This window comes from Haliotis rufescens, unplaced genomic scaffold, assembly GCF_023055435.1.
Source record: "Haliotis rufescens isolate VD_foot unplaced genomic scaffold, xgHalRufe1.0.p SCAF_5, whole genome shotgun sequence".
Classification (NCBI taxonomy): domain Eukaryota; kingdom Metazoa; phylum Mollusca; class Gastropoda; order Lepetellida; family Haliotidae; genus Haliotis; species Haliotis rufescens.
The window spans coordinates 39672498-39699292 of record NW_025964223.1 but is presented as its reverse complement, the minus strand read 5'-3'; the positions used below and the strand labels follow the sequence as shown (position 1 = coordinate 39699292).

General features: G+C 39.2%; 3 protein-coding genes and 1 long non-coding RNA gene across 4 annotated transcripts; 1 reads left to right on the top strand and 3 right to left on the bottom strand.

The window, feature by feature from the left end:
• The first annotated feature begins 2084 nt into the window (after positions 1-2084).
• LOC124141021 (myb/SANT-like DNA-binding domain-containing protein 4) lies at positions 2085-4838 on the top strand. The gene is made up of 7 exons (XM_048384392.1): positions 2085-2534; positions 2995-3060; positions 3281-3377; positions 3668-3737; positions 4018-4152; positions 4464-4505; positions 4666-4838. Exons 1-7 carry the CDS (start codon positions 2359-2361, stop codon positions 4836-4838), a joined length of 759 nt encoding a protein of 252 aa, XP_048240349.1. The 5' UTR covers positions 2085-2358.
• Positions 4839-4939: 101 nt separating this feature from the next.
• On the bottom strand, positions 4940-7286 carry LOC124138060 (putative nuclease HARBI1). The gene is made up of 4 exons (XM_046504570.2): positions 6541-7286; positions 5952-6074; positions 5421-5555; positions 4940-5162 (listed from the first exon to the last, which is right to left on the bottom strand). The coding sequence occupies exons 1-4, from the start codon at positions 7098-7100 to the stop codon at positions 4940-4942; spliced, it is 1041 nt and encodes a 346-aa protein (XP_046360526.1). The 5' UTR covers positions 7101-7286.
• A 1431-nt stretch (positions 7287-8717) lies between these two features.
• Positions 8718-19970, bottom strand: LOC125373412. The gene is made up of 2 exons (XR_007218371.1): positions 18838-19970; positions 8718-9139 (listed from the first exon to the last, which is right to left on the bottom strand). It is a non-coding gene; the product is annotated as an uncharacterized LOC125373412 (long non-coding RNA).
• On the bottom strand, positions 10983-14686 carry LOC125373411. Its single transcript, XM_048384466.1, has 3 exons — positions 14555-14686; positions 12949-13032; positions 10983-12611 (listed from the first exon to the last, which is right to left on the bottom strand). Exon 3 carries the CDS (start codon positions 12600-12602, stop codon positions 11337-11339), a length of 1266 nt encoding a protein of 421 aa, XP_048240423.1. The 5' UTR covers positions 12603-12611; positions 12949-13032; positions 14555-14686; the 3' UTR covers positions 10983-11336.
• Positions 19971-26795: the final 6825 nt, after the last annotated feature.

Genomic DNA, 26795 nt, shown 5'->3' with positions numbered 1-26795 from the left:
CGTCACTTTCAAACACTGTGCTCACAGGTTCCTTCTCTGTTCAAGGTAAGCAGGTTCACAGAGTCATTATTTTTACTTTATATATGTGTGTGCATTATTTAATGGTTTATTGGTGTATTTACATGTATATTTGTTCATTTAGTTGAAATCATGTTGCATATATGAGGTGCACTTAGCTTTCGATGAATATGTAAAATGAATGCCCACACTTGTAATCCCTATGTACTGGGAGCCTTTGGTGTCATTTATACTGTATGACTATGATAGTTACATGTTTGGTATTGTTTCAATATCACACTGTGTTTTCTGTATATGAGTTAGGTTTATAAACTATGCTAATATGAAAACACAATTACCGTAGTTATTGTAAAATATATTACTCATAAATTGTTTTATTTACCAGAGAAAAATCTAACATTTATTTGTCTTATTGCATTTTGTTCAGGATAACATGTTTGTAATTAGTTTGTAATTATAATGATAATTTGCACGTTAATAAATGGAATCACGCCAAAACACTGTGCTCACGATTTCCTCCTCCTTTCAATGTTTCCAGGTATAATATTTGTTTGTTTGTTTGTTTGTTTGTTTGTTTGTTGTTTAACGTCGCAGACAGTGCAGTGATTGATATCATGTGCATCAATCCACACAATTGGGGTCGATGACATGCATCAACCAAGTCATGCAGTCAGCCTGACCGTCCGATCCCGTTAGTCGCCTCTTACCACAAGCACAGTCGCCTTTTACAGCAAGCAGCGGTTGCTGAAGACCTAAATATCAACTACATGTTTAAAGACACCTTGAATTCCAGCATGTAAACTAAACACTTCCCTGCAATAACCAAGTTTATGTACGCTTCATTGACTATTAAAGAAATAATTGGTGTGTAAACTTTCACGAAAGGCTACAGCAATAGATTTGTGATAGTATCATCATCTGTGTGATTTTTGAGGTTTGACGTTTATTGCTTTGTGTACTTTAGTCTCATAGGTTCACTTTTATCAGTGGTGGGACAAGGGTGGACCAGTTGTCTGAGGCGCCGCAATTCGCTGTGCAGAGTTGCGTCCCTTAGAAACGCCCGACACCTACAGACGTGGATTTAATTCCGGTTCACCCCGGTTATGTTTCTAGGTTTCTCAGCACCATACCCATGCTCGTTGGGTTTCACCAAAGTGGTAAACGTCTGAGACCTGCATCCCCATGGGCTTTCCTCCCACACTAAGCCGACACACTGGAATACTGTTTTGAGCGGTGTTTGACCCAGCTCACTCACTCACTCACCCACCCGCCTTAACAGTGTGAATACATAATGTATTGTCGTCATGTAAAAGATGTTAAGGGTAAAAATATAATTATTGTTTAACACTATCAACACTTTCGTGCACACAGAGAGAGTTTTAGCACTGTGTTGATGATTCTAGGCAAGGTTTTCCTGCTATATATTTTGTTTCCTACTCAAGGCAGCTTACAGGAATGGCATAAATACTCCACAGCATGCTTGTATTTAATGATAAGGTTCTTTGACCAGCCCACTTTTGTTCAAATCATGATATGTAGCCTGCCAGCCTCATAGCAGTGCTCATGCATTTCAATAGCGGGAAGCGTCAGCCGAGCCTAATATCTTTCTGCTAACTTAATATGACACCGTATACGGCAACTAAAGACACCATAACGATTTTATTATGCCGAAAAGTTTACACTATTTGGTATGTTTGTCGCACATCATGTCAAAACTTAAAACTCAATACTTAACACTAACAACGTTAAGGATCAAAGGGAGACTACTCTTCAAGCCCCAGAGGCCAAACCTTGTTGATAATTTTAACTTTATATACTCTTTATCATGACGGTGATCCACAAAAATATTAACCTCCTTGCACATCAAAATTAATAATATTAAAACACTGAAAAGTGTCGAATAACGAACTTCTGTACCAGAATTTTCATGTGAAATATGTGCCGTGGGTGTTGGAAAATCCAAAATGGCTGTTACTGACGGTACACGTCACATTATTAGGTCAGTAACAACCATCTTGGATTTTTACTGACGGCATAGGGGCTCATGTGTGGGTCAGTAGTTCTGGGCCCCGATCCACAAAGCCTTCGTAACTTACACATATCGTAAGAGTTTACGATTAAAATTAAGATAATTTTACTAATATTTACGACCGATCCACAAAGCGTTCTTAATCCGTTCGTAAATTCATCGTCTTACGATCATTGTCGTAAATTAAGATTGTCGCTCTCCTGTGATGGAGGTAAGAATATAGGGGGATTCCCCAATGACGTCATTAATTTACAGGGGAATCCCTTCACTGTATTAGCAGACGACGCCAGTCGTATCTATATCAAGCGATCATGGATGCTAGTCAACCATTGACATTGAAACGCCAAAGGAGCAAGAACTGGACTAACAGTGAGTTAGCCCTTCTAATAGAGGGTGTACAGTCAAAGAAAAACGTGTTGTTTTCGTCATTTACCAACAATTTGACGAACAGAATGAAGAAGAAAGCATGGGAGGACATTTCACAGAGGTGAGTGATTCAATGAAATTGTGTGTGTGTGTGTGTGTGTGTGTGTGTGTGTGTGGAGGGGGGGGGGGGGGGGGGGGGGCGTCATATGTCTGGTATAAACTGGAGTACAAATATGTAAAAAATGATCACGTAATACATCGATGTTTTATGTTGAATATTGCAGGGCGAGGTAAGTATTCTGACGGAAATATCTGTAGGCTATCTCACCAACCTGTCAACATGGTGTTACTTCATCAACCCGTCTTTGGTAATAACTTGATTCAAAGGATATACATAAGCTGGAACTAGCGCTGCAGTGTCACAGGCAGCCATTTTGACACTTAGAAAGGGACACCACTCTCTCCGTATTTTAGACGAGACATTCTCGATACATTATGTTGCTGGGATTTTGGAGTTCTAACCCTTCACTCTATTACTGTTATTCTTGACAATTTATTAAAGTTCACTGATCTTGTTTCAGCATCAGTGCAAACAGTGGTGTCAAGAGACTGACCAAAGATGTTAAAAAGAAGTGGATGGACTACAAGTATGTGTATACAATTTAGAACATAACATTATTTTATGTAAACAATTACTCATTGCATGGTATAAAACATATGCTTATCCTGACATACATGTTCATGTTCTGTGAAACATTGATATTTAGCTGTTATTAAATATAAATTAAAATTGTTTATACTGGTACTTTTTTATAGATAATGATAATACGAGGTGTGTTTGCTCATTTATACATTTTGTTCCGTCAGGAGTCAAACAAGGAAAAAAGAAGCTGAAAGAAGGAGGGAGGCAACGAGAACCGGTGGGGGGCCTCCACCATCCAGCCTAACTGAAATGGAACAGCGGGTGAGCCTACAGTTTCTTTTTCAATCTTGAATTTCATAAATGCTATATCATTGGGTGTTTTTTTTTTCTTATATGTGGGCATAATGAGTACTCAACAAATACAAATGAATATAGTTGCTGTTGAATTGTAATTTTACAATTTATATGAAAAGCACTTAAAGGAGCAGATAGATTGTGATTATAACAAACAGGTAATCTTTTGACCAATAAGTTATTAGGTAAAGTACTTCATTCCTTATTACAGAGAACATTAACATTGTAACATGCATTGAAAGAAATATTGATTTCAGGTTGTATCATTCATACCTCCCTGCTCGATTCAAGGCTGTGAGGGTGGCCTTGAAAGTGAAGAATATGAAAGTAAGTTGCATAATTGGTTGTGTGAATGGCTGTATGTGCAGTTGTTTACTTAACCGGTCTCATAGTTTATGTTAATGACCATATGTCAGATATATTATAGATTATCTCATACAGTAAAGGTAATTGTGATCATGTAAGATAAAAGATGAAGTATAAACTTAAAGTTGATTTTGAAATTGGATTAATAGTTCCATGAATAACCATACTTTTTGTAGATTTTGCCTCTTTTCATTGCAGAGAAATTGGTAAATTGGAACTACATGTATCATATTACTTACAGACACTACCCCAGCAACTCCAGTTTTTCCAGAGACTCTTCAAGCCCTGCAGGACTTGCCTTGTGATGGGGCCTTTGTGCCACCAACATACATCATGTACTCAGAGAGTGTGATGTCGGCAGATGATGTTCCTCAAGGTATTACCATATACATAATGGAAATACTGCACAATAAATTTAATAAAACTTTCAAGGTTCTGGGTGGGGAGAGATTTGCAACTGTGATAGTTTATTGCAGGTATACCTACCACAAGATAAGATGAAATCATGTAAACAACATCACAGTTCTTAGAAATACAGTTCATGGATTTTAATTGTATTTCCAATCTCTGTATGTGTTTATGTATTATGTATTATAGGGAGAGAGGTGTTTACTTAATATTCCTGTGTATATGTTTTAAATACAACATTCACATGTCTCAGTTAAATGATTTGTTTCTTTAATACAGTTGATGCAGTTTCACATGTTAAGGCCACAAAGACTCTCAGTGGTATGTACAGCAATACATCAAATTTGAAATGATAGAAAGAGAAAAAATGTAATTTACTCAAGAAACCCTGATGTTTGTTTTGATAAAGTTTGTATGAAGATGGACGAGACATAACTGTTGCTGTGAGACTTGTGTTATGTAAAATGAAAATTTCTTTCAGACAAAGATAACATTCTGAACATAGAGAGGGAGAAACTGAATGTGCTGAAAGAGCTTCTTGAGGTCGAAAAAAAGAGATTACATGTGGAAGAACAGAAATTGGCCTACATCATTTCTCTGGAAGCTGGCCACTCTGGTCAACTGAATGTATCACCAGTTATTCAGTTCCTTTAAACTTTGATTAATTTTCCCAAATATAAAAATTCATACTGATAATGTAGCTTCTGTTGTCATTTATCATCGGTTACAAAAAGTCGTTTATCTTAATCATACAATCATTTAGAGAAACAGTTATTGACGACAGCTTGTCGGACTTTGAGGCCGTCATTGAGAGGTCCCAGGTAAGCTATCCCATCTTCTTGGAGCAGGTCTTCTTGTGTAGGAGGAGCTGGCAATCTTAGGCTGATGCAGAAGTTATGCAGCTGACAGGTTGCATACACAACTTGATGGCATTTTGGGGGGGTGAATGGCAGGCAGCCACCTGATTTATGTAGGCACCTAATAATGTATATAAACACAAACATTACCCTTTGTTCAGAATGCAGATAAGATAGACTAGTCGCATTATGATGTGTAAAACTTGAAATATTCTTAAAAGACCATATCTCTGATTTACTTTAAAGTATGAGTATTATCTTAAAGCATAACATCTTAATCTGTCATTAGCACAAACATATGCCATACTAATGTCTCAAATATTGAAAAATGATATATATGCTTGAGTAGAATAAGGGATGAACATATACATGTACATGCCTGAACCTGGATTTAAGGAGTCCAAAGGCCCTCTCCACAGTGTTGCGTGTTCTGCAGTGTGCAGTGTTGTAACGTTCCTCAGACGGTGTTGTAGGGTTAACTATTGGCGTAAGCAGCCATGGGCGACATGCATATCTGATGTAAAAATTGTAATTCTGTTAAACATACTGACCATACCATTAAATATTGAAATACAACTTAAAATACCAGCTTATATATTTCACTTCAAATGTTATTTCATTTCGTGACAATTTTATTGGTGTCAGTCTACATTGTGAAATTTGGGTTTAAGTACAAGGGGAAATCACTTTCACGCAGAGCTAGATTTTATGGGCGCTGCTTTCAATTTATGATCAATATATTTTAAAGTGACTAATATGAAATAAACATTGGAATCTGAAAATCACATTTTGATTACAGTATCGTCTTCTGTGTGCCAAGTTACAAAATATCAACTTCTTGTTTATGTGTTTTCATATCTCTGTAGTGGTTACAATACAACTTATGTTTACACAAATGATTTGCTGTTACCCTGAATCGCCTAGCAGCCATCCGTCATTCCCAGCAGTCTCCATATACTGCCCAATCTTGCTGTTTTGTAGCATGAACGAATCATGAGTTGAACCAGGCCACTTGGAAACCACACTTGTAAACCTTTTGATTATATGTACATATTTATAATTCTTCCATGAGCCATGCATTCATAAATCGATATTAAAGTTATTTTCTCAAGTCCCTGTGTGTGTGTGATAGTCCAACTGGCTGTTAACAGTTTTCTTTATTCTTTATTTTTTCAGCAGTGAGCATTGCTTTAAGTACTAAAACAATCGTCCTTTATCACAATGGTAATTCCGCACGGTAATAGAAACCTGTATTGGACCTCATGACAAAACCCATGTTGGGCCTTACGTAATGATTGGTCAACAAAATGAGTAGGTGGCACCACTAGTCATTGTCAAGGTCATTAAAGAGAGTAAACAAGGTGTGTATCCTTCGATGTTTCCCTGAATAATGTTGTTATTACGTCTGTATACAAATGATTGATTCTTACTGACCCTATCAATTGTTAAATAAGGATGTTGCTGGGTGTTGTTGTTAACGTCTGTGAAGTGTGATGTACCTTAGTTCTGCGTCACAGACAGCTTGTACGTTTACGGCATGGAAGCCCTTCCTGCAAACGTAAACCGCTTCTTCATCCCCGGTGGGTCGCATGATAGGTATGAGGGTGCCATCTATACAACCAAGCACTTTTGGAAATCTGCTAATGTTATAAAATGCTTCCTTCGTGACACGTTGGTCGGATGTTGCCTTTGGGAACGAAATCAGTTTTAGTTGTTTGACAATGGCTTCATTTGTACGGGTAAACACCCGTGACACAGTGGACTGGGATACCCCATGCAAGTCTGCTAGTTCAGTGAAAAAAGACCCCTTACTATAAAACCTGAGGGCAATCAAAACCTGTGTTTCCGGGGACAATGCATGTGAACGCTCTGTTTCGGAAGCAAGATATGGTTTCAGTAAGTCTATAAGTTTAAATATGGCATGACGTGGTAGCCGGTAGCGCCGGATTATGCTGTCATCATCGAGCGTGTCAAGTATTCGAGTTCGGTCTCGAAACACCCTTGGTCGTGATCGTGTTGCTTTTTCTTCTACTATGCCAAGCAAAAAATATGCCGCCATCTTTATACTAAAGTTACGACAGAAATGCTTGATTTACGATAGGTACTGACCACTCATAATTTTTCTCTTAACTTTACGAGATATTTTCACTAAGATAGCTTTGTGGATCGCTTAAGATTTTTGTCATAAAGTTACGACGGGTTTTACGATGTTCGTAGCGCTACGAAGGCTTTGTGGATCGGGGCCCTGGGCCCCGATCCACAAAGCCTTCGTAACTTACACATATCGTAAGAGTTTACGATTGAAATTAAGATACTTTTACTAATATTTACGACCGATCCACAAAGCGTTCTTAATCCGTTCGTAAATTCATCGTCTTACGATCATTGTCGTAAATTAAGATTGTCGCTCTCCTGTGATGGAGGTAAGAATATAGGGGGATTTCCCCAATGACGTCATTAATTTACAAGGGGAATCCCTTAACTCTATTAGCAGACGACGCCAGTCGTATTATCAACCGATCATGGATTGTAGTCAACCATTGACATTGAAACGCCCAAGGAGTAAGAATTGGACTAACAGTGAGTTAGCCCTTCTAATAGAGGGTGTTCAGTCGAAGAAAAACGTGTTGTTTTCGTCGTTTAGCAACAATTTGACGAACAGCATGAAGAAGAAAGCATGGGAGGACATTTCACAGAGGTGAGTGATTTAATGAAATTGTGTGTGTGTGTGTGTGTGTGTGTGTGTGTGTGTGTGTGTGTGTGTGTGTGTGGAAGGGGGGTGGGGGATGGGATGGGTCATATGTCTGGTATAAACTGGAGTACAAATATGTAAATAATGATCACGTAAAACATCGATGTTTTATGTTGAATATTGCAGAGCGAGGAAAGCGTTCTGACGGTAAATATCTGTAGGCTATCTCACCAACCTGTCAACAGGGTCTTACTTCATCAACCCGTCTTTGGTAATAACTTGATGCAAAGGATATACATAAGCTGGAACTAGCGCTGCAGTGTCACGGGCAGCCATTTTGACACTTAGAAACAGTGTTAGAAACTAACAGTTTTTGTCCACTAGGCCTAGTCCTTATAATGATACTACAAGTATGTGTATAACACACAGAACAATTTTGAACAATCGGGGACCTGCACTCTGATTTCTCGATCTCACTTTGAGGCATGCTAAAATAATATTTGTTTTATTGTTACCTCACTACTAATGGAATTGGATCTTGATGAATCTTGGTAAACAGTGTTTATTAAGACCCATTTATTTGTGTTATTTGGAAAACTATGTCAAATGGGAATCATTCTGACTGATTCTCTCCCCAGTGACAGTCCTTTGTGTGGCCCAGTGGTGTTTATCATGCCAGGACCTGCCTGTCACAGGTTCAAAGACCAATCATAATACATAGCTTGTCATCCTCGTACAGTGCTTATGCATTTCATTAGTGGGAAACCACTACAAGCCTCTGTCACTTTGAGCAGACGCAGTGTGATATGACTGAAACACTGGCTAAAGCAGAGTTAAACTCAACTCACTCACTCACTGATTAGGGGAATAAAAACATAAGACAAAATTGTGCCTGCAATTAAAATCGTATTTATTAAGTCCATAAAAAATAAGTTGTCTTATTAATTGTGTGTCAGATATTTCAAGGGGAAAACAAATACATTGTTTTACACTTAAAGTGGCCTCCACCTCCCCATATAGCCACACCTTCACCACCAAAACATATCCACTGAAATAAAAAATAGTAATCATGGTAATTACTGGCAGTTCAAATAAACAACAGGCAGTCTGTACATTGTTGATATATATACTTACCATGCACATTATACATATCAATAAACATCAGTGATTTGTTATGACTGCTAAGTTGTGCAGTAAAACCAAATTTGGCAGATTTGTATTTATTTTTTAACAATTACTAGTAAAGGTGGCCTCCACCTCCCCTTATAGCCACACCTTCGCCACCAAAACATATCCACTGAATAAAATAACACTAATCATGGTAATTACTGGCAGTTCAAATAAACAACAGGCAGTCTGCACATTGTTGATATACTTACCATGCAGATTATACATGTTGTGTGTACCTTAATAATGTAATAGCAAGAGAGAGATGTATAAGTGAAGTAAACTTGGCTTTATGAAATACTTATCAATGAACACCAGTGATTCAATATGATGGCTTAGGAGTGCAGTAAAACCGAACTAATGACATATTTGTATTTATTTTTTAACAAGCAAACAATAACTAGTAAAGGTGGCCTCCACCTCCCCTTATAGCCACACCTTCACCACCACCAAACATATCCAATGAAATAAATAGCAGTTGTTGCACGTTATGCTGAGGAAAGAAGGGAGGGGGTTACCATACACAGGATGCCCTTGCCAATAAGAACAACCAGGGCTGAGGGTGTGCAGGTCCTAGTGCTACTAAGCTTCTAGTAAATTACACAAAAAGCTACTGTGGCAACTACCTCTGTCAATGTCAATGAGCAGCTCCCTCTGCTTGTCTAAGGCAACTAACGTTGTAAAAGGATTGTGGCAACTACCGCCGCCAGTGACATGATACCTTCCACTGTTTGGCCCTGGAAGCAACTACTGCTGCTTGGAGAAAATAGCAGCTAATGTTGTAAAAAACATCGTGGCAACTACCGCTAGCAGGGACATGATAACTACCGCTGCCGGCCTAAATGACAACTACCACTTGTTGGCCAATATACGTGGCAATTGGTTGCCCAACTTAAGCAATGTTTATGATGCCACAAGTGAAAAACCATGAAAGACCAGTTTGCCAATGAAAAGCAGGTAAACTCCTAAAATAACAGATCTTTGGTGATAGTGAATGATGAGGAATGCTAATTACTGCCAATTACTGTCAGTATGTAGCACGCTCGCAACCCAAGTACCAACATGTCCGACTCCCCATTGTTCTTGGTGCCTTAGGTTTGGTACCTCCAAATCTGTTGACTGACATTGGGAGAGTACCCGGGTATGTTGCCAGAAATACAGCCCTGGGTAATGCAGAAGACTGCAGTGTTAGGGAGTCTTAACATTCTCAGAAATGTTCTGGGACGGTTTGGCTTGGCAGCCCTTCCTGGGAGAAGTCCCATTTGCTGTCTGGGCTGCATGTAGAGGAGGCAAGGACCCTGAGCTGATGATGAGCCTAACAAGCCTGACTGTGCCAGATTACTCAAATTAAATTGGCTGCATTTTTTGTTTAACCAGTAAATAATAATAATAATAATAATAATAATAATAATAATACCATCTTTGCCATGCTGGTGGTTTTGACACAGAGGTCCATCCATGGTAAGACCCGCAAGGGCGTCATGGAAAATCATCAATACAAAATTCTTTGGAATAGGCCTCACGCCTGTCCAGGCCAACAAACCTGATCTGGACCTTTTTGAAGTCTAATGAAATCATTTTTGTTATTGAATTTTCTGTCTCTTTTGACACCAATGTGATTGACAAGGTGGAGGAAAAACATGGCAAATATGCAGACCTCGCTTTCGAAATGTCACGCTTACATCCCAAGAACCAAGTTGTCCAACTCCTCATTGTTCTCGGTGCCTCAGGTTTGGTACCTCCCAATCTGTTGACTGAAATTGGGAGAGTACCCAGGTTTGTTCCTGGGAATAAAGCCCTTCTGACAATATGTGTATTGCAGAAGGCTGCAGTGTTGAGGAGTGTCACTTTCTCCAAAACATTCTTAGTGGGTTTGACTAGGCAGTGCTTCCTGGAAGAATTCCCATTTCTGTCTGGGCTGCGTGTAGAGGGGGCAAGAACCCTGAGCTGATGATAAGCCTAACCAGCCTGACTGTGCAAGGATCACCCAAACCCAATTTGCTGCATTTTGTGCTTTAATCTAATAATAATATCTCATGCAGGACATTCAGCAAAGTCATTTGCACGAGAAATCGTGTGCTAAATACAGGCGTCAGGCTCATCACACAATGCCTAATTGGCAACCACACAACTACGGTCCTGAAAGAACTGCATTGGCTACCAGTTAGACTGGGAATCTTGTCACTGACAAATCTCTTTCACAGAATCAGATTATGGTTCCAGCAGGTTGTATTTGGGGTGCAGACAATCAAATTCAAGGAAGAAATCTGTAGAAATACAAAAGAAACCCGACATGAGAACAGGCATTAAAAGTGCAGAAGTGTGTGTGGGGGTTATGGTAATAGTAAATTGTTTCTTTCTGCTTTTACATGTTTAGTATATTTTGAGCTCTTGCCAAAACTTTCATTCATTCTGGCTGATATCTTGTGACTGGATTCACAGCTGAAAGGAATAGGCTATGAGGATGGATTCACTGAAATCCTCAATACTTGATACTTGGCTGATGGTCCGAGACAGGCTGGAACCACTGCTCCCAAGAACAGGGCTGACAATGGATTTCATCAAAGTCTGGTTGTAGTCTTGTGACAGGTTGCTTTCACTGCTGAAGATGGAATCATCCAAATCTGGGCCCAATGACGTCTGGCTGATTGTTTCTTCATCTAGGCTGCATGCACTGGTAACTGAAGACAGCCTGAAGGTGGCATCATGAAACTCAGGGCCCAATGACGTCTGGCTGATTGATGCTTGATCTAGGCTGCAAGCACTGTCAACCTGAAGCTTCCTGAATGTTGAATCATCAAAATCTGGGCCCAATGACGTCTCGCTGATTGTTGGTAGATCCAGGCTGCATTCACTGTCGACCGGAAGAGGCTGGAAGCGAGAAACAGCGAAATCTGGGCCCAATGATGCCTGGCTGATTGCTGCTTCACCTATGCTGCATTCACTATCAATTGGAAGCGGCTGGAATGTAGAATCATCAAAATCCAGGCCCAATGAAGTCTGGCTAATTGTTGGGAGATCCAGGCTGCATTCACTGTCAACTGGAAGAGGCTGGAAGCTGGAAACATCGAAATCCGGGACCAATGACGTCTGGCTGATTGTATCTTGATGTAGGCTGCATGTGCTTTCAACTTGAAGAGGCTGGAAGGTGGAAACATCTAAACCCAATGACGTCTGGCTGATGTTCTGACTCAGGCTTGATTCACTGCAAATAGTAACAGGCATGAAATGAGGTGGTGAGAGTTCAGCAATAAACTCTTCGACGATTGAGGTTTGGCTTGCACTGGTGCCAGCAGGGAGGGACATATCACATGGGCTTGGGAATATGCTTGCACTGGTGGCAGGGAGGGATGTATGATTTCGGCTGGGGAAAACATGTCTACTCTCTAATAGAAACATAGAAGGAAGGTCATTAGTGTCAGTACAGTTAGAAGTAAAGTTAGGATAGTCTGAATGAAGCACACTGGTATTTGGACTGAAAAAACCTGCATTATGAATATTCAGATACTGGCTTGGGATGAAGGATGGGAAGGAAATAGGTTGTTCAAACTGTTGTAGGATGCTGTTGTAGAAGATGGAGGATCTAGGGGTGGGGCATATTAGGCTGGTGGACCTCATTGTAGGACAGGAGGGGATGACAGCATCAGTGTCGGGGCAGGGAGGGTCATCCAGGTTCACCCAACTCTCACTGGGACACAGCATGTTGTGTCTCTGAAGTATCAATGTGGGATTTATTTAGATTCATTTCACACAAAGGACAAAATACAGGTATTGTTGTTGAGGCTTGTTTACATGAGTGGTTTACATTGTGTACTTATACAGGGATTTTGATGGAGACAATTGGCATGAGGACATTTTCATCATTTTATCAACTATATATAAATATATACCAAATTTTAAAACTATCTGTTGGACATTTTAGATGACAATCCATGTCTTGGAAAGTGAACCGATCAAAAAACCCTGCCTTGATGAATGTAAAAGCTAGAGTTCTTGCGTTTTGAAGTGGGACATGTCATTATTATGTGTGTTGTTTAGATGAGAATACCTCTAGAGTTGATCTTTGCACCAGATCAAGGTGAAACACAGGAAAAACTGTAGAATCCAGATAATCGATCACAACAACAGAAACCTGTCAACAAGACAGACATGAAGTTACTTATAACATCTTGATGTTTTATCAGTATAAATAAAGTGGGCTTTTCTATATAGAAAGATGCTTTTATGTTATAACTTTAAGCATATTTCATGGCTAAAAGCTAAATACCAAAAGTCGTTATGAAGACAGTGTGAGCGGCAAAGTACATGTCTCCCACACTTGCTAGGCATGTAGTAATGACAATGAGGTAATAAAAAAAACAACCTAGGACCTGTTACAGGGTGAGAAATTAATAATATTGTGATAATTCTTTATTTTAACAAGTCCACAAAAAGTATCTGTTTAGAAGAAAGAGAATAATGAGAATAATAATAATGAGGAAGAAAGAAATAACTTCAATAGAACATAAAAGTACATAAAAATGTGTAGTCACTGGTAATGTACATTCATAGTCGTTGGACATAGTTACTGACTTTTGATTTGAGATATCAATTAAATGACATCAGTAAATTTTCATGATTTTATCAACCTTTGAGAGGACATTCTTCTATATCACATGTATCATCATTAAATAATGAAAGAAGTTTGAAATCGGACATTTTGACTGACAAGTCAGTTTCCTAGTAAAGCACAATATATTTCTGTGCAAAACTTGATCAGCCCAATTTTGATACACCTTATATATTCCCAGTTTACTGGCCTGCAATTGTCTATTGGCATCATTTCAGTGGGTATTTCTGTTATGATATGGAGAACTATTAGCTGACCTTAGCAGACCACAGAGATGTGGGTCAAATATCGGCCTCTGGGCAGGTCTAGGAAATCCCTAGACCAAACGGAAGAATACTGGACTTGAAGTGCAGTAAGGATTCCAACCAGATTTTACTAAAAATATCATTAGACCTTTAGACATCATTCTCAATTTTCCAAAGCACATAACTATTACGGGAATGGAAAATATCCCAGTGCGTATGACAGCCTGTGGCAGTAACTTGCTGCTTGCCAAAACCTGTCAGTTTGATGGATCTTCCCTAGACTTTTTTGCGAAAGAAAGCTTTAGCGTTTTAGCCCACAGAAACCGATGACGGTTTAGGCAACACCCCATCATTTTCAGTAGATCTTAGTGTTCATGTATGGACCTTTATTAGCAAAGCTTACTAGACTGAAAGAAAGGTTTACTAGACTTGGGCTACGGACTGGTGGCTAAAGTCACAGACTGCGGTTTAGGTGAATCGATGACGTTTTTGTGTGGGGCCGTTCATAAACATGATCAGAATTGAGGTCAATTTGGGTATCAAAACAATCGTGGTGGCTCCAGAATTACCGAAATACTTACAACGTGCGTCTAAATATGATAGGCAAACAAGCTGGTAAATGAAGGAATAGATAATACAACACTAATCTAAAGGAAAACGTAAGCAAAATGGGCTTCAAAATGTTGAATATTTGCTGGTTGTCAAAGATGGCCTGTTTTGTTTACAATGCCAACAAACACAAATCCAGAGACATTTCGGGAGAAACCAAAAGGAATTCATACAAAATAACATCTACAAACCTGTCTGCAGAAACAAGAAGGCACTTGAACTCAAACAGGTCTCTGAAATCTGTTAAAATAGCAACTGAAATAGCAACGATACGCTTCTGTCAACGAAGAATCGTAAGAGCCGGGTCTTGAACTTGTTTTGAACTGTTACCGTAGCAACACCGGAAATAGATTTGAACCAAAAGGTTTTTTTGTATTCACGAATGGAAATATGCTTCTATATCCAGTAGAACATTATTTAAATCATAATCGCAAAATAAAACTTACATTTAAATAAAATGTCTTGCTGGGTGCCGACTCTCTGTGCGCTGCGTCAACTTTGTAACATGTAGAGACGGAGCCTGGCGGAAAGGAAACTAGTCAACTCGTTCACACGAAGACCCGCAAATTATCGCGCAACATCAATGACAATCGTTTGCGATATTGGGAGTTAGTCTCTTTCACGTTAAACGTGACATGACGGTGCCAATGAAGATTGAAGAAAATTATTCAAAATAATACAAGAGTCAGTTCTCTGTATCAAAAGTCTTTTGTGAAAAATATTTGAGAAAGTGCCTAAAGACGATCGGATGTATAAGTGGTTCCCCATGCTTGTCTGTCTGGGTTGATTATTTAAACTGAATTATCTAAATATAGAAACAGGTGAAAGAAATGAGTACATAATATACGTACAGTTTCTGGGAGTGTTTTTTTAAAAAACTTGACATACAAGATATTAACGTTAACAGTGGCCATTAAGTCTACACTGACTTCTGTTCAAGGAAATAATAATATCATTTAAAAAAATGTGTCATTCGGTTTTTTTACCGACATAAAATTAAGCTCGCAGTTTTTTTCCACTCGTCCTTATAATGATAACATATAGCAAAACCCTTAAAATGGGCCAATTTACTACTAGTCCTTAGGATACCTTTACTATTGGGCAGTTTGGTAAGGACTACAGGACTAGTGCTAGTTTCTAACGCTGGGGTGTGGGGGAGGCTATAACCCTGCGGTACATTAGACGAATGGGTCACCTTCATCCTTTTATTATACTCGAAGTGCCGACTTCCTACATTTGCCGCCATTGGTTCCGATACGGCAGTCCGTATACGCGGGACTGATTACATTCATATTTGTGTGTAAAAGTGAAACATAATCACCATGGTTACATACATATAATTAAATAAACACGCCCCTATTTATATACACAATTCATATTCTGAAAAAATGAATCCCAAATAGGCCCAAGTATTATATCCTTGGTTTGTAAATATCACACTGTGATTGTGGGCTTTTACAAAATGTAATAGTCTCAGACCTGCATCACTTCTGGATTTCCTCCCATTCTGAGCAGACACGCCGTTTGTATAACTGAAATACTGTATAATGCGGCGTTAAAAGTCACCCACTCACTTACATGACATACCGACCCGTCTAGATCCGGGTTAGAATACGTCTTCTGCACCCATGCTTGTCGTAAGAGGCGACTAACGGGATCGGGTGGTCAGGCTCGCTGACTTGGTTGATGCATGTCATCGTATCCCAATTGCGTGGATCCATGCTCATGTTATCAATCACTGGATTGTCTGGTCCAGATTCGATTATTTACAGACCACCGTCATATGGCTGGAATATTGCTGAGTGCGGAGTTAAACAACAAACAAACATGACATACTGTTATCATATACAAACTTGCAAGACAAAAGTATATTGTTGGACTCAGGTTTTCTGACTTTTGGACTGTGAATATGACCTTATTAATTGTGCGTCGTCGTAAAAAGACCGCTGTATCATTGCTCATGGTATCAACCGCTGGGACTTCTACCCAGACGATTATGTCCAGGCAGCAGTGATATACTTAGAGTATTGATGATTATATTTCTTTCCATCTTTGGCTTGTTTTTTCGTGTTTATCGCCGCGTTAACGTCACTTCCAAACACTGTGCTCACAGGTTCCTTCTCTGTTCAAGGTAAGCAGGTTCACAGAGTCATTATTTTTACTTTATATATGTGTGTGCATTATTTAATGGTTTATCGGTGCATTTATATTTGTTCATTTGATTAAAATCATGTTGCATATACGAGGTGCACTTTGCTTTCGATGAATATGTAAAATGTATGTCTATAACATATTTCAAGTTATAGCCTTAGACCCAAGTAACTGCCATGTTATATAGTTCTATCAGGCATATCAAATATCACATACTATGCTGATAGGGAAATACAAGTCTACGTTCTATTGAAACTGATTATATTTCATCAAAATGCATTTTATTATGAATTACCTGCTATGTAACCAGGGAAGTAGTAAAGTTCATACTGAAAAATATCCCCTTGTTACAAGGGATGCATGAAAATTATCTAGCAATGATTATCTCCCTTTAGCGCTACAAATGTACAAACATATGTTTGTTTATTTGTTTTGTTTACTTGTGTTTAGGTTGTTGTACTGTATTATCACGTTGTATTGTATATTGTAAACGCCGAGTACGTTAATAGGCTAGGTTTAGCCTACCAGACAAACCACCGTTCACATTTTGTAAACCTAGAGTAAAAGGTGGCCTGTGTCATGGTTTATTGCTTCCGTAGCCTCCACCCACACTTGTAATCCCTATGTACTAGGAGCCTTTGGTGTCATTTATACTGTATGACTATGATAGTTACATGTTTGGTATTGTTTCAATATCACACTGTGTTTTCTGTATATGAGTTAGGTTTATAAACTATGCTAATATGAAAACACAATTACCGTAGTTATTGTAAAATATATTACTCATTGATTGTATTTAACATTTATTTGTCTTATTGCATTTTGTTTAGTATAACATCGTTGTAATTATTTTGTAATTATAATGATAATTTGCGAATCACACCAAAACACTGTACTCACGGTTTCCTCCTCTTTTCAAATTTCCAGGTATAATATTTGTTTGTTTGTTTGTTTGTTGTTTAACGCCGCAGACGATGCAGCGATTGATATCATGTGCACCAATCCACGCAATTGGGATCGATTACATGCATCAACCAAGTCAGCGAGCCTGACCACCATGCAGATCCCGTAAGTCGCCCCTACGACAAGCATGATCGCCTTTTAAAGCAAGCAGCGGTTGCTGAAGACCTAAATGTCAACTACATTTTTAAAGACACCTTGAATTCAAGCATGTATACTTGACACTTCGTTGCAATAATCAAGGGCGATTTTTTTAGAAGTTTATGTACGTTTCATTGACTATTAAAGATATACTTGTCAGCCTCATACCAGTGCTCATGCATTTCAATAGTGGGAAGCCTCTACAAGCCTCTTAGAGGAACGGGAAGCCAGTCGTCTAAGGCACTGCAATTCCCTGTGAAGATTTGCATCCCTTTGGCATGCCAGAACTCATAATCATGGGTTCGAACCCTTCTTCCGATTGTTTCTATGTTTGTCAGCATCATACCAGTGCTCGTGAGTTTCACCAAAGTAGTAAACGTCTGAGACCTGCATTGCCTCGGGCTTTCCTCCGACATTGAACTGACACTCCTCAATACAACTGGAGTACTGTTGAAAGCCGTGTTAAACCCAACTCACTACCAACCTCTTTCACTTTGAGCAGACACACTGTGATATGACTGAAACACTGGCTAAAGCAGAGTTAACTCAGCTCACTCACTCACTGATTATGGGAATAACAACATAAGACAAACTTGTGCCTACAATTAAAATCCTATTTATTAAGTCCATAAAAATGAAGTTGTCATAATTATTATGTGTCACATTTTTCAAGGGGAAAAAAAATACATTGTTTAAAACTTAAAGTGGCCTCCACCTCCCCATATAGCCACACCCTCACCACCAAAACATATCCACTGAAATAAAAAAAACAGTAATCATGGTAATTGCTGGCACACCAAATAAACAACAGGCAGTCTGCACATTGTTGATATACTTACCATGCAGATTATACATGTTGTGTGTACCTCTATAATGTAATATTTCAAATAGAATATCACATGAACAGCAAGAGAGATATGTAGAAGTGAAGTAAACTTGGCTTTATGAAATACTTTATCAGTAAACATCAGTGATTCATTATGACTGCTAAGTTGTACAGTAAAACCGATTTAAAGACATATTTGTATTTATTTTTTAACAAGCAAACAATTACTAGTAAAGGTGGCCTCCACCTCCCCTTATAGCCACACCTTCACCACCAAAACATATTCACTGACATATAAAACAGTAATCATGGTAATTACTGGCAGTTCAAATAAACAACAGGCAGTCTGCACATTGTTGATATACTTACCATGCAGATTATACATGTTGTGTGTACCTCTTTAATGTAATATTTTAAATAAAAACATCAGTGAATCATTATGAATGCTAAGTTGTGCAGTAAAACTGAATTAATGACATATTTGTATATATTTTTAAACAAGAAAACAATTACTAGTAAAGGTGGCCTCCACCTCCCCTTATAGCCACACCTTCACCACCACCAAACATATCCACTGAAACAAATAGCAGTTGTTGCACGTTATGCCGAGGAAAGAAGGGAGGGGGTTACCACACACAGGATGCCCTTGCCAATAAGAACAACAAGGGCTGAATGTGTGCAGGTTCTGGTGCTACGAAACTCCCAGTTAATTACACAAAAAGCTACTGTGGCAACTACCACTGTCAATGTCAATGAGCACCTCACTCTGCTGGCCTAAAGCAGCTACTGTTGTAAAAGTGTCATGGCAACTACCGCTGGCAGGGACATGATAACAACCGTTGCCGGCCTAAATGACAACTACCTCTGATATGAAAACTACCACTTGTGGGCCAATATACGTAGCAGTTGGTTGCCCAACTTAAGCAATGTTTCTGATTCCACAAGTGAAAAAACATGAAAGACCAGGTTGCCATTGAGTCCCAAAATAACTGATTTTGGGTGATAGCATACCTACATGACTGATAACAAGTGCCAGTTGTCCAAAAAATCACACAGTTCTTTTTCACTGAGGTGGATGGGCTCCCGGGCGTACTGTGTCCTGTCTGATACCAGGATATGTGGATGCAGTAGGCTAGCCTGCAGTTAATGACCTTCCACATCCACTCGTTCTTGAATTGATCTCCATGTCAAGGTGGATCTGGCATCCTTTGACTGTGCACCACAGGGCAGAGGTGAATGATGAGGAATGATAATTACTGTCAGTTCGTAGCACACTAGCATCCCAAGTACCAAGTTGTCCCACTCCCCATTTTTCTTGGTGCCTTAGGTTTGGTCCCTCCCAATCTGTTGACTGACATTGGGAGAGTACCGAGTTTGCTACCAGGAATACAGCCCGTCTCACAATCTGGGTAATGCAGAGGGCTGCAGTGTTGAGGAGTCATTCTCTGAAATGTTCTGGGATGGTTTGGCTCGGCAGCCCTTCCTGGGAGAAGTCCCATTTGCTACCTGGGCTGCATGTAGAGGAGCCAGGATCATGCTGCATTTTTTGTTGAACCCGTAAATAATAATAATAATAATAATACCATCTTCGCCCTGCTTGTGGTTTTGACACAGAGGTCCATCCGTGGTACGACCCGCAATATGTCATAAAAACAAAATTCTTTGGAATAGGCCTGGGTGGGTTGGAGCAGACAGCGCGAATGTCTTAACATTCTCTGAAATGTTCTGGGACGGTTTGGCTTGGCAGCACTTCCTGGGAGAAGTCCCATTTGCTGTCTGGGCTGCATGAAGAGGGGGCAAGGGCCCTGAGCTGATGATGAGCCCAACAAGCCTGACTGTGCCAGGATCAGACAAACCCAATTTAAACCCCAGTTTTAACCTGTAAATAGTAATAATAGTAATAATAATACCATCTTCGCCATGCTGGTAGTTTTGACACAGAGGTCCATCCATGCTACGACCCGCAATATGTCGAGGGCATCATAGAAAATCATAAATACAAAATTCTTTCGAATAGGCCTGTATACAGCCTCAGACCTGTCCAGGCCAACAAACCTGATCTTGTCCTTTGTGAAAAGTCTAATGAAATCATTTCTGTTATTGAATTTTCTGTCCCTTTTGACACTAATGTGATTGACAAGATATAAGGAATAACATGGCAAATATGCAGACCTTGCTTTCGAAATGTCACGCTAGCATCCCAAGTAGCAAGTTGTCCAACTCCTCATTGTTCTCGGTGCCTCAGCTTTGGTACCTCCCAATCTGTCGACTGAAATTGGGAGGGTACCCAGGTTTGTTGCTGGGAATACAACCCTTCTGACAATATGTGTAGAAGGCTGCAGTGTTGGGGAGTTTTCACTTTTTTATCCAAAAAGTTCTTGGTGGGTTTGACTAGGCAGCGCTTCCTTGGAGAATTCCCATTTGCTGTCTAGGCTGCGTGTAGAGGGGGAAAGGACCCTGAGCTGATTATAAGCCTAACCAGCCTGACTGTGCCAGGATCACCCAAACCCAATTTGCTGCATTTTGTGCTTTAATCTAATAATAATATCTCCTGCAGGACATTCAGCAAAGTCATTTGCACAAGATACAGTGTGTGCTAAATACAGGCGTCAGGCTCATCACACAATGCCTAATTGGCAACCACATAACACCAGTTCTGAAAGAACTGCATTGGCTACCAGTGAGACTGGGAATCATGTCACTGACAAATCTCTTTCACAGAATCAGGTTATGGTTCCAGCAGCTTGTATTTGGGATGCAGACAATCATTAAGAGTTTCTGGAAAGAGTAGAAGGGCAGGTGGATTTTTTGCTGGAGCTCGGTCACTGTTATTGAACACAGGTACATGTATATATGAAGTTCAAACTTAATCTTGAGTCCTGAGCCAAGGAAGGGGTCACCAAGGTGGATGGAGTTTTGGCTGGAGCTAGATCTTGGATCTCTGTTGCTCAACACAGTAATGGCACCTGAATAGATCTGAAATGAAATGAAGCCAAGGTTCACAGCAGGAGAGTCACTGCAACCTTCATTAGATTATTATCCTGGGACAAATTCAAAGAAGAAATCTGTAAAAATACAAAAGAAACCCGACATGAGAACAGGCATTAAAAGTGCAGAAGTGTGTGGGGGGGTTATGGTAATAGTAAATTGTTTCTTTCTGCTTTTACATGTTTAGTATATTTTGAAAAGAAACTGGGCAGTCTGGAATAAAGTTTAAATTGAGCTTTTGCCAAAACTTTCATTCATTCTGGCTGATATCTTGTGACTGGATTCACAGCTGAAAGGAATAGGCTATGAGGATGGATTCACTGAAATCTTCACCAACTGATATTTGGCTGCTGGTCTGAGACAGGCCGGAATCACTGCTCCCAGGATCAGGGCTGACAATGGATTTCATCAAAGTCTGGCTGTAGTCTTGTGACAGGTTGCATTCACTGCTGAAGATGGAATCATCCAAATCTGGGCCCAATGACATCTGGCTTATTGTTTCTTCATCTAGACTGCATGCACTGGTAATTGAAGGCAGCCTGAAGGTGGAATCATGAAACTCAGGGCCCAATGACGTCTGGCTGATTGATGCTTGATCTAGGCTGCAAGCACTGTCAACTTGAAGCTTCCTGAATGTGGAATCATCGAAATCCGGGCCCAATGACGTCTGGCTGATTGTTGGTAGATCCAGGCTGCATTCACTGTCTACTGGAAGAGGCTGGAAGCTGGAAACATCGGAATCCGGGCCCAATGAAGTCTGGCTGATTGTTGGTAGATACAGGCTGCATTCACTGTCAACTGGAAGAGGCTGGAAGGTTGAAATATCGAAATCCGGGCCCAATGACGTCTGGCTGATTGTTGGAAGATCTAGGCTGCATTCACTGTCAACGGGAAGAGGCTGGAAGGTGGAAACATCGAAATCCGGGCCCAATGAAGTCTGGCTGGTTGTTTCTTGATGTAGGCTGCATGCGCTGTCAACTGGAAGCGGCTGGAAGCTGGAAACATCAAAACCCAATGAGGTCTGGCTGATGTTCTGACATAGGCTTGATTCACTGCAAATAGTAACAGGCATGAAATGAGGTGGTGAGAGTTCAGCAATAAACTCTTCGATGATTGGGGTTTGGCTTGCACTGGTGCCAGCAGGGAGGGACATATCACTTGGGCTTGGGAATATGCTTCCACTGGTGTCAGCAGGGAGGGACATATCACTTGGGCTTGGGACTACGCTTCCACTGGTGTCAGCAGGGAGGGACATATCACTTGGGCTTGGGACTATGCTTCCACTGGTGTCAGCAGGGAGGGACATATCACATGGGCTTGGGAATATGCTTCCACTGGTGTCAGCAGGGAGGGATGTAGTATTTCGGCTGGGGAATACATGTCTGCTCTCTAATAGAAACATAGAAGGAAGGTCATTAGTGTCAGTACAGTTAGAAGTAAAGTTAGGATAGTCTGAATGAAGCACACTAGCATTTGGACTGAAAAAACCTGCATTATGAATATTCAGATACTGGCTTGGGATGAAGGATGGGAAGGAAATAGGTTGTTCAAACTGTTGTAGGATGCTATTGTAGAAGATGGAGGATCTAGGGGTGGGGCATATTAGGCTGGTGGACCTCATTGTAGGACTGGAGGGGATGACAGCATCAGTGTCAGGGCAGCGAGGGTCATCCAGGTTCACCCAACTCTCACTGGGACACAGCATGTTGTGCCTCTGAAGTATCAATGTGGGATTTATTTAGATTCATTTCACACAAAGAAAAATATACAGGTACTGTCACACGTTAGGCTTGTTTACATGAGTGGTTTACATTGTGTACTTATACAGGGATTTTGATGGAGACAATTGGCATGAGGACATTTTCATCAATTTATCAACTATATATAAATATATACCACATTTGAAAACTATCTGTTGGACATTTTGGATGACAATCCATGTCCTGGAAAGTGAACCGATATCAAACCCTGCCTTGATGAATGCAAAAGCTAGTGTACTTGTGTTTGAAGTGGGACATGTCGTTATTATGTGTGTTGTTTAGATGAGAATACCTCTAGATTTGATCTTTGCACCAGATCAAGGTGAAACACAGGAAAAACTGTAGAATCCAGATAATCGATCACAACAACAGAAACCTGTCAACAAGATAGACACAAAGTTACCTATAACATCTTAATGTTTTATCAGTATAAATAGAGTGGGCTTTTTTATATAGAAAGATGCTTTTATGTTATATCTACATGTATAAGCATATTTCATGGCTTAAAGCTAAATACCAAAAGTCGTTATGAAGACAGTGTGAGCGGCAAAGTACATGTCTCCCACACTTGTAGTAATGACAATGAGGTAATAAAAAAAACAACCTAGGACCTGTTACAGTGTGAGAAAATAATATTGTCATAATTCATCCTTATTTTAACAAGTCCACAAAAAGTATCTGTTTAGAAGAAAGAGAATAATGAGAATAATAATAATGAGGAAAAAAGAAATAACTTCAATAGAACATAAAAGTATGGAATATGTATAGTCACTGGTAATGTACATTCATAGTCGTTGGGCATAGTTACTGACTTTTGATTTGAGATATCAATTAAATGACATCAGTAAATTTTCATGATTTTATCAACCTTTCAAAGGACATTCTTCTTTATCACATGTATCATCATTAAATAATGAAAATAGTTTGAAATCAGAACATTTTGACTGACAAGTCAGTTTCCTAGTAAAGCACAATATATTTCTGTACAAAACTTGATCAGTGGGTATTTCTGTTAGGATATGGAGAACTATTAGCTGACCTAAGCAGACCACAGGTAGAATATAAGCCTCTGAGCAGGTCTAGGTAAATCTCTAGACCAAACAGAAGAATACTGGACTTGATGTGCAGTTAGGATTCCAACCAGATCTTACGAAAAATATTATTAGGCCTTTTGAAGGCCTAAGACATCATTCTCAATTTTTGAAAGCACAGGGACTGGAAAATATCACAGTGCGTTTGACAGCCTGTGGCAGTAAGTTGCTGCTTGCCAAAATCTGTCAGTTTGATGGATCTTCCCTAGCCATTTTTGCGAAACAAAGCTTTAGCGTTTTAGCCCACAGAAACCAATGAGGGTTTTCAGTAGATCTTAGTGTTCATGTATGGACCTTTATTAGCAAAGCTTACTAGACTGAAAGAAAGGTTTACTAGACTTGGGCTACGGACTTGTGGCTAAAGTTACAGACTGCGGTTAAGGTGAATCGATGACGTTTTTGTGTGGGCCGTTCATAAACATGATCAGAATTGTGGTCAATTTGGGGGTCGAAACAACCGTGGTGGCTCCAGAATTACCGAAATACTTACAACGTGCGTCTAAATATGATAGGCAAACAAGCTGGTAAATGAAGGAATAGATAATACAACACTAATCTAAAGGAAAACGTAAGCAAAATGGGCTTCAAAATGTTGAATATTTGCTGGTTGTCAAAGATGGCCTGTTTTGTTTACAATGCCAACAAACACAAATCCGGAGACATTTCGGGAGAAAACAAAAGGAATTCATACAAAATAACATCTACAAACCTATCTGCAGAAACAAGAAGGCACTTGAACTCAAACAGGTCTCTGAAATCTGTTAAAATAACAACTGAAATAGCAACGATACGCTTCTGTCAACGAAGAATCGTAAGAGCCGGGTCTTGAACTTGTTTTGAACTGTTACCGTAGCAACACCGGAAATAGATTTTAGCCAAACGTTTTTTTGTATTCACGAATGGAAATATGCCTCTACGTCCAGTGGAACATTATTAGAATCATTATCACAAAATAAAACTTACATTTAAATAAAATGTACTGCTGGTTGCCGACACCCTGTGCGCTGCGTCAACTTGGTAACATGTAGAGACGGAGCCTGGCGGAATTGAAACTCGTCAACTCGTCAACTCGTTCACATAATGTCCCGTAAATAATCACGCTACATCAATGGCAATCGTTAGCGATATTGGGAGTTAGTCTCTTTCAGGTTAAACGTGACATGGCGGTGCCTATGAAGATTGAAGAAAATATTTATTCAAAATAATGCAAGAGTCAGTTCTCTGTATCAAAAGTCTTTTGTGAAAAATATTTGAGAAAGTGCCAAAACATGACCTATCATTTCAGTTTGCCTGTTACGCTGCATTCTTCAATAAATAAAGAGGAATTAATAAAATCATTTTTTTTAAATGTGTCATTCGTTTAACCGGGATAAAATTAAGCTCATGCATAATGCCGGGGTCTGAATTCATTAAAGGTGTTTAGTTTCGTGGGACAACCAGCAATATTTAGAGTACATTTAGAACAAATTTAGGCCGGCCACGTAACATATACGAGGGTCAATGATAATTGTATGTTTAATTTACATGTGTACAAATTGGAATTTGTGTAAATCGATCAAAGTGTTGACCCACTGACCTCACAAGTGTAATGACTGGAAACCTTTGTAATTATTCTTGAGATTCTCCGGGACAAATACATGTACCTATTAAACCCTTCAGTTTTGTGTGGATCCATTTTCTCCAAATTGTCTGTGGTCATTTATGTCCTTTCACGGTTGAATATAGGAAAAAACATGATATAAACACCTCGTCAAAAGTATCGCACGACCAAGATTCTTTTTTTTTCATAATCTGAAATGAAAAGCTGGAAAACAAAACAAATTAGCATCCAGAAGTGTAACTGAATGTCAAAGATGTTCATTTTATGAATAATAAGGACTAGGGGCATTTAGAAGAAAAAAAAGCTTCATTTGCCAGCGACTGAAAGGGAATGTCTTTTTACTCAAAAACATATCTCCCCTCCTTTTTCATATATTAGTTCAAGTTGTTACTGTTAATGTGTTTGCAAGTCCGAAAAACAATACTAGCAAATTATAGCCTAAAAAGATATTGGTTTCGTGCCGAAATATTCATTAAATGCAGAGTTTGGGAACGAAACAAACGCTGCCTGTTTGAAACTAAGTCCAAATTGTTTCTATGGAAACACAACAAATAAAATAATTAAAAATTAAAAAAATATGAAAAGGCAGTAGTTGAGCATAATTATGGTCATTGCACATAAATGACTTTAATGCATTTTCAGTGTCGTGAAGCTCTAAATTGTTAATATATACTGAACCGCAAAAGAAACGTCGCCATGGATATATATATATATATATATGTATATATATATATATATATATATATATGTATGTATATATATATATATATATATATATATATGAGAAGCCTTATTAGTCCAAACACTGAAAACATACTTTGAGACATTAAAAAGATGAAACTTGGCAAAACTGATCATCAAGGTTGAAACAGAGACCATATAATAGATTATCTATTATATGGTCTCTGGTTGAAA